At 42.4% G+C, this 15,139-nt stretch overlaps 1 protein-coding gene across 3 annotated transcripts in view; it reads right to left on the bottom strand.

Moving 5' to 3' along the window:
* tspan9a (tetraspanin 9a) overlaps positions 1-15,139 on the bottom strand; it is a 152,047-nt gene that overhangs the window by 62,376 nt on the left and 74,532 nt on the right. For 2 of the 3 annotated variants that reach the window (XM_087174019.1, XM_087174020.1), the window contains one exon: positions 304-383. In XM_087174019.1, coding sequence (XP_087030145.1) covers positions 304-366 — 63 coding nt within the window. In that variant the 5' untranslated portion in view covers positions 367-383. Of the gene's footprint in view, positions 1-303; positions 1,413-15,139 lie in introns of those variants that run through there. The other variant, XM_023406317.2, reaches the window with a different exon arrangement.

The raw sequence follows: 15,139 nt of genomic DNA, 5'->3' as shown, positions 1-15,139 counted from the left end.
CCTCCCAACCTCACCAGTCACATACAAAAGGAGACCTGGTGCAATGCCACTGACTCTGTCATGACATCCAGGAATAGCAACATGCACAGAGAGGAGCGGGCATAAACACCCTGATGTAATAATTAGAAACACATGATTGCACTGACAACCATCACTTTGCCATAATGTTTCCTAATTAACATTAAAACAAAAACCTTATTGCACACTGAGCCTTCACATTGGCTATCACATCATCAACTAAATGAATGTGAACAAGTATGATGGACAAAACACAAATCAAAAGAAAAATAATGAGCCACTTACCCAAAAGATGAGATTGAAGATGAACATCATGTACTTCAAGCAGCACAGGCAGCCTCTTGCCATGTTGCACTTCTTGAATTCTAAAAGGAACACAAAGGATAGATCCAGGTAAAAGACAACGTATTTGCTGCCTTTAGGTGAGCTGTGCTTGCTGTTGGACTTGTCTCCTGTGCTGGCGTCAGCTCCAGCTGCTCCAGCCTGCCCCTGCTGTGCGTTTTTGCGCGGCCCCGTGGAGCCGTAGAAAGCACCGGCAGTGAACCCGCGGCCGCCAAACGGGCGGCCAGACGTGGAGGCTTGGGCAAAGTCAGAGTCACGGCTATCTACGGAAGGGCTACGGTGAATGGCTGACTCCTCACTGCTGGACTTCTCCATGCTCTAGGGCTGCAGCTGCTGATGAAGGGCTCCCTGACGCACAGTCTACCATAGTCTCAGAGATGAGCGGACAGAACAACTCGCCCTCCAAATCTCCACCGCTTCACACTCTGAAGCAAATAAAGATAAAACAGAAACACAACTACATCCACTTCAAAGTGCACAATTGTATCAGAAAGTCTCCAGTGTAGAAGTGAGTAGAACTGCACTGCTCAGGCACCTCTGCCAGGTTTAAGTGTCTTCTGCGTGCTGCTGCTGTCTTGCTGTGATAGTCCTGAAGTGGCTGTGCAGGAGGGTCCTGTGAGGGGCATTAGCCTCGCCTTATGACAGAAGTGTCTTTCCGGGGAGAAGTTACAGCACTCCCTCTATCCCCTCATGTAATATCACTCTCCTCCTCTGCTGCTTATTGCTGTGCCGGGCTGCTCCGGTGGGAGAGAGACCCCAGTGAGTCTCAGCTGCTCCACTTCCACGTTCTAATGCTGACCTGGTAACTTTTCTCCCCTCCTCACTCTCTTCTCCTCCTGCTCTGTCCTCCTCTTCTCAATGTGTTCTGATGCGCTCTGCCTCCCCTTGCTCTCTCTCTCTCTGTCTCTTTCTGAGGGTGCCTGTCTTCTCTAGTGTACCATTCTGTGCTCAGCGGCTCAGTCCTCCGCACTGCCTGTGCTCTGCTCTCCCAATAGCAGTGCTCTGGCTGATGTGCTATTATCGGCAGACGCAACTAACGGGCATTCCCTATCTCCCAACAAGAGCACTGCCCTCCTCCCCCAACTCTCTCTCTCTCGTGCGCTCGCTCTCTCTCCCTCAGCCCCTCCCCACTGCTGAGCAGACAGCCAATGCAGCAGCTGCAGCCAGACCCGAGCTCCTCCTCTCCACTCTCTCTGTGTCTTTAATAAGCCCATCACTGTGTTTGCTTTGACTATACATGTTCAGTAATTTCATCTCTGCTGTCAGGGGAATTGAGGGGCCAGAGATGAGTTTCTACAAAATAAAACAAACACAAACAAATAATAATTTTGTAGGGTCACGGTAATTGTAGACAAGTAATGGGTTATATGTGGAGTAGCAGAGTTGGGGTGTGTGTGTGTGTGTGTCTGTTTGTGTGTGTGTGTGTGTGTGTGTGTGCGTGTGTGTGCGCTAGATTGTGTGAAATTGCAGGCAGGGTCTTTTGTATGCGAAGAGCCTTGACTGTCAGTCTGACTGCAGGTGATAAAACAGACACCTGTGACTTCTCACATGCCAGTATAACTAATCAGACTGTTTTAATATATGGTCTGTAATTTCATTGATTGATGAAATACATATATATATACTGTATATAAAAATACACATATTTGTGAAAGCCAGCCTGAAACACCAGGCAATGATCACAATCGTTGCCTCTGATTGCTGGTGGTGGTGACAGTGCTGAGCAGTTTGGTCACACTGTGACTACCTTACTCATCACTGCGCCGCCCACGTCCATGTAAGGGGACCAAAGTGACTGGCAGCGTGCAGGCTTTGGAATTATGGCACCATCTGAAGCATGGAAAGAGGATAGTGGCTTTGAGATGCTGAACACTCCTCGTTGCAAAGCCAGGGTCAAATGCTGAATAGTCCTGCTGATTCACACACCAAGCTGACAAGTTATTACAGAGCTTTGATTTTAAATTTATCAAGCGCTCCAAACACGTGCATAACATCAGAGAACAATGGAGCGTCAAGGTAGTGACTGTGAGGCGACTGTGAGGCTGTATTTATCTGTGTGAGAGTGCCAGAGCTTAATTTTACCCTCACTAGACCGTGACAATTAGAATAACAGTATAATTGCCCTTATTGACTCTCACAATCTTTCTCTCCAGTAGTGTCTAGCTACCACAGGTCTACCACTAGACTGCACATTGTTCTGCTGCGATAATGGTCTTCTGTCAGCTGAGTGCCGGTGATGGCTCAGCCTCCAGACAGATGGAGCGAGAGATTCAACTCAATGGTCTTAAAGGTAAACCCAGTAATACCCAATTGACAAAGACAACCTAATCCAACCCTCTTGTGTTTCACCATTGTAGAATTAAAAAAAAAAATCTGCCTTGAGGAGGCACATGCAGCTGTGGTTGGAAAAGCACAGAAATTCACAATTCAAAGACTGATGTTTAAAAAAATATGAGAGAAAAAATCTTTTCCATGTGAAATCATATTTACACCTGGATCCAGCAGTATTCATTTAAATGAATTGTTCCACGTTTTAGTAAATGTGTTAATTGTCTTTCTGCCATAGAGAGGATTGATAGCACTCTCGTGTTTCTATGGTAAATATGAGGCTACAACGAGAATTTAGTTAGCCTAGCTTAGCATAAAGGCTGGAAACAAGGGGAAACGGTAAGTCTGACCAAAGTTCACAAATTAATAAATGTGAAAAAAGTGTGTTTTAATGTGGGTCATATGTCCAACTACTTTGCCACCCACTTAAGGTAACCAACCAGCAACGACTCTGTAAGCCAAGAAATATTCCAGCACCTAACCCGCAAACACCCTAACTTCTTGTTTCTGCACTATGGGGCAAAAAATCTGATATCTGTTAATGACTGAGCTTTAGAGGAGCTGGTAGGTGGATTTTATCACCTTTGTACTAAGCTAGGTTAGCTGATTCCCCAGTTGTCTAGTTTTCATGCTAAGCTAAGCTAAGCTAAGATAACCAGTTACCGTGTGTAGCCTTGCATTTACGCACAAACAACAGAGTGCTACTAATCTTGGCGTGAAAACCAATAAATGTTTTTCTCTTTTGTCAAAGAATTGCTTTAAGTAAACCAATCATTCCTGAAAAAACTGTCCTCAAGGGCAAGTTTTTCTTGAGGTGCTGTATAGAGACAGAAGCTCACAGTTGACAACCATCACTTTGCCATAACAGTCTTGCAATTGTAAGGAGAAAAATCACACAATTTCGATATTTTCCGCTTTTCAGGAACGAATGAAAAGTGTATCTATTTTTCATCTTCATCATGCATTTTGCTTTGAAAAGCTTTTTTTAACGGGAAGATTACAGCAGATTCAGAATCTCATAGACTGAAAGAGACTTTAATCTGACACTAGTATTTTAACAGCTCATTTGGTTCTATCTAATCTATTATCTGTAAAAGATAGCAAGATAGCAACCACAATGTAGACATGATGACACATGATGAGAATAGCTGCTCACAAGGTACAAGCGACAAGGTTCCCCTCACAGCTCTTTTGAAGGTGAAAAGCTGCAAAGACTGTCAGAATCCAGGCGATTTCTGTCCAGTGAGCTTTCAGGCCCTTAACTCCAAATTCAATACAATCTGCATCAGTGCTGCTCTCTATAGGAGTTAAATGTATTTATCAGAGCTCAGTGGGCCTCATCGTGTGTATGTTACTGATTCCTCAAGTACCCTGAAGGACACATCCAAGCCTGTTCCCTGCTGAGCCACGCATAGATCCATCAGTCGACATCCATCCAGAGGAACGGGGCTTTGCGCTGCTGCTGCATTATAGTTTGAGGGGGTAGAGACAGAGGAGAAAAGAGAGACAAAGCGAGACTCGGGAGAAATGGACGTCGGAGGGGTGACACGGAGGAGTTGAAGTTCGGAGAGAAGATGAAAATTACGCGGAGCAGCTGCAGAGTGGACCAGAGCAAGAGAGAGCGGGTTAATGTATGTATGTTGTAAGTACAGACAAGAGGAGGAGATTGGAGTTCAGAGGCAGCCGACTTTTGACTCTCGCACAGCTCTTTAGATAACACTCTACAGAAGGTAATGGGAAGCAAACATTCACGAACATGAATCAGGGCACTATGAAAAAATAATGACACATGAGTGGTGTCAGGAGTGTATGTCAACCAACTTCTCCACTGAAGAAGAGGCTAAGATTAGTAGTCAGAGAATTATTCACTAACAAGGAGAAATATGCAACTACAGTCCAGTATGTGGTCTAGATAACAAACATCCCCACCTGCAAACAGTAGGGGATAAAGTGAATCGTACTGTTGATGTAGTAGTTAAATAATTAAGTAGAAATCATTCATTAGAAACAGATTGTACTCTACTACAACTATACTGAACTGCATTATCAACCTCAAAATAAAAAAATGCGCCGGCACTGAATCCATAAAATGTAACTAATCTAATTTTATTGTGCCTACAAATAATATCTAAACCTTAAATGAGTTAGAGATGACTTTGTTTCTTTGTTATGGTGGCAGCAGGAGATGTGTTTTGTGATTCATTAGGACTAGATGAAAAACTTAATTTTACACACCATCAGTAACCTGCAGTCTTAATAGCCATGAGGGATATATTTGAGGTTTCTTTTTAGAGAAACTAAATAGATGGCACTTGATAAATAAACTTCATAACATGCTGGTTCAGTACATAACAGAGATGAAGATTATGTTGGAAGAAAAAGCTATAAAGAATATTGTGACAAAAAACAAAAAAAAAAACACTTTTTCTCCACAGTATGTTAAGTTACTACATCATTTCAAGCCTTGTATAATCTTTCCTTTAACGTCACTACAAAGAATGTGGCAGGGTTTAGTGGCTTTAAATCTATCTTAAATGATTTAATTTACAGTGACTTTATCTTCTCCCTTATCATCATATATCATACATAGTTTCTGTTGTAGCTGGTCAACAGGATGATTTATGGCACTTTCTGAAATGTATGTATATTTTATGGGGACTGAATTGTAAAGTTGCATTTACTCTGTTATTGCAGTTTACTGTGGCAGCTCTGCAGAGTTTCTCCAAAAAAGCGCTGACTTAACGTGATGCATGCTGGACTTAAAACAATGCATGCTGGTTAGAAATTGTTTTTATCAACTTTCTCTGCTGTTCACTGTGTCACATGACATTAAAACCTCACTGGAGCAAGGTGGATGCAGTTTTCTGAATCAGGGGCGGCAGAACTTTTGTCCTGATTGGCTTCAGGCTCCACTGACATGCTTGACGTGTTCTACATTTTTATTCTAAGAAACCTCAGATACGTTATCTCCTTTCGTTATGTCTGCCAAAGGGGACGCAATTTATTTGATCTCCTCCTTCTGGCAGCTCATTTTTTACACATGGGCACTAACACTATAGTTTTCATCTCCAGCTGTAAAAACAGTTTCGACCAGGAGTTTGTTATTGTAAAAGAAGTAATGCCCTTGTAGGTCACATTTTTTTATCCTTCAGGTTTATTCTCTTTTCACCCTCCTGGTAATATGATGGCTACTGTGTTTTTGATTGTATGCTAAGGTCTGTGGTTCTCAATAAAACAAAAAAGAAATAAAAAATGCCTGGCATACCTAGCAGGTATTCAATGTGCGACTTTGCCCCCATACACCTTAACCCATCGCCCTCCATGTTTTCATAAAATATTACTTAGATTTCATTTCATGAAAATGTTTTAGAACATGAGTGAAGAGTGCGTATAGATGTTGAGAAAAAGTCTGACATATTGAGGTTAACAGTAACACTCATATTTTTTGGAATAAAAAAACTGAGATTCCCCAGTGTCACAGATGCTACAGGAAATAGAATATGTGCGACTTGACTGAGATCTTTTTATTGACCATCAAGTCAGTCGAAGTCACCCACAGACAACCCTGATAACATCACTATTACATCATCAGGTTCCAATTTTTCTGATGACGTTAGCTCCCTGCAGAGCCACAGAGAACACACCCTACAAATACTTTCAGAATATGAGTCTCATGACAACTATACTGACCTTTATGTGTAAAATTGGTGAAATCCCCTTCATAAATCCACATCAAAAATACTGCATCCAATACAAGTCTGTTACCGCCTGAACGCTGGGACTTTATTGGTCATTTGTGCCAGTTTACCACTGTTAGACGAGCAGCTGGAATACTTCTTTTCTATCAATACATAAAGTCCAGTTTAGAGATATCCATTACAACGTGATATTAAGTTTACATAATAAATAAACAGCATAATAAACTCTGATGGCTGCACACCATCAGCTACACCCAGAGACTAAGCTAGTATGCACAACAGAAGAAAATAGACGGAAAGAATATAAATAGGGAACGCTAAAGAAAAAGAAAGAAAGAAAGAAAGAAAGAAAGAAACCCACTTGTGTTATACAGTGCTTTGTATTATGAGCTGAAATATCATTTTGACAAAGTGTGTTCTTGGCGCACTTCATCTGTGGCCAGGAAATAAATGACAGAGTAGGTTGTTTGTATGAAAGCTGAGTTTGCTTGTGAGAATGTTTTTTGATACCATAACATAAAATATGACTGTCTGGTAAGAATGTATAGATGTGTTTGTATGTGTGTGTGTGTGTGTGTGTGTGTGTGTGTGTGTGTGTGTGTGTGTATATGAGTGTGCACATGTGTGTCTTTTTGAAGGCTTTAGCTGTTGGCCATTACTTCTGACGTTTTTGTTTTTGGTTGATTTTATTCCTTGACACTTGCTGTTCTCTGATTTTATATGATCGCTTGTTCCGGCTCTAGCTACTTGTATCTTTTGTCATTACTTTTGACATTTTATAGATTGCATGACTAATCAGTCTCTTAATCAAAGCTTAACTGATAGATTTATCCATCGCGAAATCATTAAATGCAGCCCTGCTCATCTATGAAACTAATTTTCCACAAAATGTCACTGGATAAAAGTCCATAGACTTCAAAACAGATGAGATGACGGGAGCGCTCTACTTCTGAAAATGTTTAAAGTTTGAAGGTGGAGGTGATTTAACGTGTTTCGGCTGCTATGATACGGAATTCTCAAAAATATCTACTTTGGTGTTTTGGCGGCTGATTAAATGTTCTTGACCTCAACAAGTTTGTTTTTAGTACAAGAGAGATTCAATCAAGTTTTCTTTTTAATTTGATAAAGAACAGTTGTTTTCATTCAATCACCTATCAGACTCCAAAATCTCCCAAGATGCCTCTAGGAGGAATTCAAACATAAGCCCATTATTTTTAGCTGAATTAATGAACACACTCATGTCTTTCATAGGGAGAATGGCAGTTGGATTATGTTTGTTTTTTTCCTGATCTCTTTGATAGCCTGCGACTGAATGTCTCTAATTTACTGAGTGGAATTGAATCATGACAATCACAGCCACAGTCACAAGGTCACCTCACACATGACAGCATCCCAAAAATAAAACACAGGCTTCAATAAAATCAGTCAATCCAGGAAATCTTAAGAAAGTGTGATGTTTAAAAAAATGACAGTACGTGAAGGTGGAACTGGTGTCTTCTCTGAGACAATAATTCAATCGTTGAAAAAGAAGCACCGCTGCTTCTCACACATGTAACAAAGACAAATCGAATGCCTGCTAGATAATTACTGGCTAATTTTTCTTTGCTCATATTACACAAGGAATTAGTGCTGCATATCTTTGACCAGTCAATCTGAAACCATGTCAGACCTGCAGACGTACAGCGTATGACATGCGACAGCACATGATCCTGGTGAGAATGCATGATCAAGGCCCGAGCATAAGGAGAGGATTAAAACTACAAAGGGTTTCCTCCCACACAATATGTCACTGCCAGTGGCCCTTAGATCCTCCGAACGTTTGGGTCGAGTCTGTTGCTGTGGACGCAAACAGACACCACAGACAACATGACACAGCCAATGACAGCCGTAGACGTTGAGGAACTTAAACAGTCGAAGGACAAACTAAACCTACAAGAGGATGAGGACATATTTGCATTGACTTCTGGTCAGAGAATACGCTGTGATGTGTGGATGAGCTAACAAGCTATTAATTCTGATGTCTGCCTCATCTCCAAAATCAAATTAAAATCAGGTGTCAATCTGGTTTGATATTTATGGGCCCATCTTGCCCTTTTATGATGCTCTGAATATTACCCTCTGAGAGGAGGCCGGCCAGACAGTGCCGCCGTTCTTCAGTCATTCTTGGGTGATTTGCAACCAAAAGTCAATAAAGGTGTCTGGAAAGGGTGTTAATTAGGAAATTTATGACATCACGCTCCCCTACAGACCCAACTGTGATAGCATGCGAGGGCTCCAGATAATGGCGCTAGAACTGGAAGGGAGATTGTGCGCTGATCCTCAAGGTCAAATGCTGCAAACACTGACCACATTTGGGAGTATCAAGCTGGGGTTGACGGACCATCAACAAAGCAATACACTCTTCCCATGGACGTATTTCATGTGCTTTACGCCGACTCACTAAACAGTTTTGTGTATGTTTATTCACCGTCTCCAGCGGGGAAAACCCCTGACACTCACAGTGTGAGAAAGGAGCAGACCGCTGAGAACCAGAGACCGATGTTTGTGACTCTTGTCAGGATTTGAGCGAAAAAGCAGCAGTTATGACATCCATAAACGTAGAGACAGACATGGGGGTGCACACAGGGCGCCCACACACACACACACACACACACACATACTCACACATCCATATAAAATTAAATACACATAAAGCCCCAAAGCCCCAGCAGCCAGTCCTGCAGCCAAGCCCCAATCTAAACTTAATTCCTGCAGGCACGTCCATCAGAGCTTTGGGAGATAAGGTGGGACACGTGAGACAGGCACGGTTTTACAAGTAAAGTGAGTAAACTCCATCTTAAGGATACTACATTAGCATTTAGATCAGAAAGTGTCCCTTGCCATTGAAATGCAACGTACTATCACAGTGCAGTAAAGTCCGGTTCAATACGGGCCGTCGCAGAGGGGTCAAATGCCTGTGACGTCTGGAGCAGCACGATGTATGAATCCCAGAATAGCCTCGCAGTTACATCAGAAATGACACAGTGTTCTGATCATGCTGATCAATGGAGTGGAAGAGCCGTTCACCAGTGTGGACTCTTTGACATTTGTAATATTTAAGAGAACCATAACTGTGTGAAATGTGTGCAGCAAGTCACTGAGTTCAGGGCTCGTTTCTCACTTTACTGGTTCTGAGTTAATTAAACTTGACTTGGGGGTCTTTGAAAAGTACGCTGAATTTCTTCAGTGCTGGATTTGAGATGGCTCAGTTTTTACACATATTGTAGAAGGGTAACAATTATTCCAAAACCTGTAAAACAATTATACAGATTAAGCAGATATGCATTTACGCAACAAGTTGTGATTCAGAGCTTTTACTTTAGCTTTTGTTTCATACAAATGTGATGTTATACAGTGACGTGAACAGTGTTTGCTTTCAGTTTGATTATGTCACATGTACTGTATATATAAATATCAGAAAATATCATTATTTACCAGGGATGTCCTGATCAAGTTTTTTTTGGCTCTGATCCCGATTCAAGTACTTTCATTTTAGGTATCTGCTGATGCAGCTTGATCAGATACTTACATTTAGATTACTTAAATGTTGATTGATTTATCTGACACACTGAAATAACAGAGGTGTAGATTACTTAATCTAACACTCCTTATTTTTTTATGAGCTTCCTGATCCAAATATTAAAGGTCATGGTTGATAAGATTAAATTATTTATATTTGGGAGAATGTCACCCCTGATGGTGACGTCATCTAACTCTGCTGGATTTGTTGGAACTAAAGAGAAGCTTCCTCCCTCACAAACTGTCTTTGACAAGTACTGACAGCGCCGTATAGAGCACACCAACCAAAAACAGCAAAGTTTAATTTAGACCCGTCATAAAGTTACTCACAGAATTAACATTAATTAATAGTGACAGCTGACACGGTGACATTTGTCATTTTAAGCGCTGAAAGCGACGCTCAGCACCCGGCTAAAAATGAGAAGCTGATGGCTGAATGTTTCCTACATGCTTAGCTAATGATTATTGGCGTCGAAGCTTAGTGATTCTATATTTTTCAACCTCGGCGTCTGAACTCAGAATCACTCGCTTCTGCGCCCAAATAATATTTCACATTCGCACATTCTAATTTTCACAGGCTTATGCAGCAGGATGTTGAGCTGTAGCCTGGGTGTCTTAATAGAAGAGGAGCTGCAACACTAGAAGGCTGGAGGGGACAAAACACAGTAGAGTACAGGGACCAGCTTTATTTTAGCTGATATACCAGTCCATCAAAAGATTAATAACATTGTGATATTGATTTCCACCACATCACATAGCCCTCCTGGTAAATACATACAAAGCTGCCGGATCGACTGTGAGGCAGGAAGATAGCATCACGCAATCAACTCCCCTCACCTCAATAAATCACCTCGGCGGTTTTCTCCTTCTGCCTGCAGGAACAACACATTCAATGTGGTGGAGAGCCTTTGCTTTGAGGGCAGGTGAGATCACACACATAATTAGCAAATCTATACAGTGTACAAAATACTTCATGCCTTACGTGACGAATGTGAAGAAAATAATTGGCACTGTTCCCGCCGCATAGAAAGTGGTAGTCATAACACATTAAAGTGAAAGAAACATAAAAAGAAATATGAGGAGAAGCACTAACTTTTCTTGGATGTACAAATGAAGTGCCTCCGCAGCACAGTGTGAGTTACAATCACTGACACCACGGGCCAAGAGCCAAAAGGGAAGCAGCTGATTGGTCTTTTATGTGCGGTAGGAAGTGAAAGAGAGATGGGATGAAGAGGATGCAGTTATCATTACGGGTCCAGGTCATATGGAAAAAATTGCAACCGCAATGGAAGCAATGCCACTCAGAGCTCAAGTTTCCATAACCTGCGGATGCCGCTGGCACAACATAAACACTATTTAAGGCTGTGGAGGAACAGGAATATATTGTGGTCAGATCTTTCTTTGCTCTAAAAGCCCAGAGCCTTATGGGTGAACTGTGTTTGTGTTGCCCCTGATAAGCAATCCAACACAAGCTTAAATCTCTCCTTGTGTTTAAGGGAAACAGGTTATAAGGCATGCTGGACAGCTTAAAGACAAAAATGTCCTGTGGGTACTGAAGGGAGGAGATGTTTTAAAAAGGAAGGAGTAGGAGGGAGACAAACATACGGGCTATTGGAGACAATCAGGCATTCAACATGTGGTGTGAACTTACAGAGGTCCCAGTGCCTCCTTCATGTCACAGTTAGAGATGCCCTTTCTCTTAATGTGTTGTCAGAACTGCTGCGCTGTGGTGGCTATGAATAAGTTGTCTGAGAGAAAATACAGTGTATGATCTGTCTACCCATCCAGTGGGATTAAAGAGTCAGTCCCTGCAGGGAGTAAGGTCAACATCGTGGTTTCATCTCTAGTTCCTGACCCACAGGAGGGTGGGAAACAGCTGGCGCCACACAGAGCACATGTCTGCATCATGTGCTGCAGTGTGTCCAATATGAGCATAGTCAATAAGCAGATGAGCACGGTGCCTCTCTGAAGGAACGTTAAAGAAGCTGCTGACACAGCGATGAAAGGTTAGACGGGGGTTCATCAATATTTTAGTTGGCCGTTGCTGAAATGCAAACAAAAGTGGAGTGAGCTGCACTGCTGTGCTGGGATGAAGATGGAGAGAGGAGGAGTCGGAAAGAAGGGAGTTGGAGATATAAGATCCGAGAGGAAAGATGGAGCACGGACTGGCAAAGCATTCATCTCTCTGTGATCCATGCTCCTCTGCGCTGCGGCTGCTGGCGGAGGATTCAAAGGCGAGGATGGATTAAAGGCACAACACAATGCCTGAGGAGCTTTACCATTGCGGGCACCACGAACACATCTCATCTCCATCTCTGACACTGTTGTTTTACCTCAGGCGTACCGATCACTGCATGATCTTGAGCTGCCTATGACATATACCATTTTCTCATTAACATAATCTCATCATAAAACAATATTTGGACGCCCACATATAACAAGAGAGAGAGAGACAGAGACAGAGACAGAGAAAGAGGTGGGCATGGAGAGAAATTGAGTAAAAAAAAAAAAAATTAAACCAAGTATGGAAAGGTGGAAACCTGCAGAGAGAAGAAAATGGCCCACAAGAGCAGCTCCAATCCGACCAGCTGGGTAGCAACTCCCCACAATATGGCAAGCCTGACTAGTCCATGTGTGAGTGTGTGTGTGTGTGTGTGTGTGTGTGTGTGTGTGTGTGTCTCTATGTGTGTTTGAACTAGGGACATGGGGTCTGGCCCCTGGCACAGAAGACACTGTCAATATGGCCGTGGTCATTCATGAGCAGCCGCTCTGTCACTGCCATCCAGAGAAAGCCAGGGCAACAGACGAGCGAAAAGACACATCACAGAGGAGAGGAAAGGAGAGGGGAGAGGAGAGGAGAGAGGAGAAGAGAGGAGAGGAGATAAAGGTAGCAAGCTGTGGCAAAATGCCCTGGATCCCTTCACTTTTACAGGAACTGCCCTGCTGCGGATTAATGCCCTCCTCTAAAGAAGCAGCTGCCATGTCATTGTGTTTGTGGGGCAAGCTCCAGATATGAATCAACAACTGCTGGTAAAGCAACAGATAAAGCCTCACGCCACATAAAAATCACAACACTTGGAAGACGTGCCAACGTCTGAGCATCTCTTTGTTTTCCATTAAAAAAAATAAAAAATCCCTGCTGCAATATAAGAGACAGCGCTCCTGTCTAAACAGATGACAATATCACAAAGCAAAGAGAGGAGAACAAACTAAAGCTGATTGATGTTTTATGTAAACAACATAGAGCAACATGCATAGCCTCTTCACCTCCATGGCTGGGAGAATGAAAACAGTCTACAGTGTGGGAAAAAAGCACGATGAGTCGCTTTCATCATCTGCTGAATACTGACACACGCTGTCTGATCCACACACACACACACACACACACACACCAGACAACCCATAATATACTCATACATATAGTAGCAATTCCCTGTGAAGTCCCATATGGTCTTTTAGGCTCCCCAAGCAGAAAATGAAATTCACAGCCCTCCAGCAACATGATGTCGGCGGCTGTAATAAAACATTTTAATTTTAAAGTTTACCAACTGATAAAGTAATCTATTACTCTGAATAACTGTTACCGAAACATCTGTTACGCACAAAGATAGAGAGCATTTGCTGAGCTGCCAAATATTCTTAATTAAAGTCTGCAGACAGTAAGTCTCTCCAGAGTCCGAGCTGAAATTGGCTCCGGCTACTTTTCTGATTTCACCTACTTAGACATTTCGTGCTGATGGCTCCCAATTCTGCACATTCCCTTTGAGGAGTGATGATTATAAATTAACTCAATATTCTCACACCCCATGTCACGCTTTTGGCAGCGCGATACTGGAACAAAATTGCCTGTAGATGATTGAAATGAAAATAATTTTTGTTTCACCACAAATCCCACAACATAATGAAGAAGGCAAAAGCAATTTATGCGGAGCATTAATGAGTTTAACATTATTCATTGTGTGCTTATACATATAAATATACACTATGTAAATAAGCAGGGTAAATGAAAGTATTTTTTCAGAGGAAATGATTGAATATGAATTCTAACAAGATTAGCCATGACATGCCCCAAAAACTTCAGAGGCAGAGAGGCCATTGGGAGGGAAATGTGAGCCACTCTGCCACTCGATCATCAATTTTATATCACTCTCAAGAGCACAAGGTCTCCCTGAAAATGATTTAAGGCCAGAAAATAGCTTTCCTCTGACCCATCACCCATGGCAATGGATTATAATATCTGCTTCTCCTCCCCACTGCTGAAATCCTAATCGGCACACATCAAACTGTAACGTTACTTCATGTAGCGGGAGGTTTTGCATTGAAAACAGGTTCCTGAGGGCGAGTGTTTGTGTCACCGCAGCAGGTACAGATTATAAGTCTGAAAGTCATTTCATATTCTGAAGCAAGAGAAAAGTAATGACATTTTATACACTGTACCTGCAAAAATGTTTTAGAGTACACCCGGTTCTCGGCACAAATGACCTCACTCGCAACATTATCACTTCTTCGAGACACCTAACATAGCTGCTTGTTAAGCAAGCGCGAGCCCGGCTACATCTGATAATGTTCCCTCGCAGACTGGGCCAGGTACAAACTAATATTCTGCAGCTGTTGCAGAGGGGCGACAGTGGACCTCATATAAAGACTCCATCACTCCCAAAGCACGGCTCTACTGTTACACACACACAGTGCGGCAGGAACACAGGAGATCTTTAACTCTATGTGCCCACATATAGGAAACCAGATATGGGCTAAGGCGCAGGGTGTCTGCCTGCAGAGTTTCACTACATTTAATGCAGTATCTCCTCTCTCCCTCTGCCTTCAGCGTACACACAAATGTATACTTTATACAGTAATCTCTCTCGGCCCCTCTCACAAACATGCACACTCACACGCACGCTCACACGCACGCTCACACATTCTCTAGCCTGTCATTTCCTATTCACACACTGACCTTCAGCTGAGCGGGAAAACAGCCTCAGTTACTTTTTTACTCTACTGATTCACACAGAAATGAAAAAATCTACTTTGTCCTTTCAGGGACAAGATCCATTGTTTACTCCACAGTGATAGGTAACTTATCATCATGTATACCTGGAAAGCCATTAACACTGCATTTATAACTCAATGGGGAAGAATAAGAATGAGATGGTCAACCTTCGTAGGACAAGAGCATCAAGTGGCAAGTCTCAAAA

The sequence above is a fragment of the Seriola lalandi genome, unplaced genomic scaffold (assembly GCF_002814215.2).
Source record: "Seriola lalandi dorsalis isolate HSWRI2012SDOR001 ecotype SW California unplaced genomic scaffold, Sedor1 jcf7180002054302, whole genome shotgun sequence".
Classification (NCBI taxonomy): Eukaryota; Metazoa; Chordata; class Actinopteri; order Carangiformes; family Carangidae; genus Seriola; species Seriola lalandi.
The sequence above is the reverse complement of the archived record's forward strand: the minus strand, read 5'-3'. Positions and strand labels throughout refer to the sequence as shown.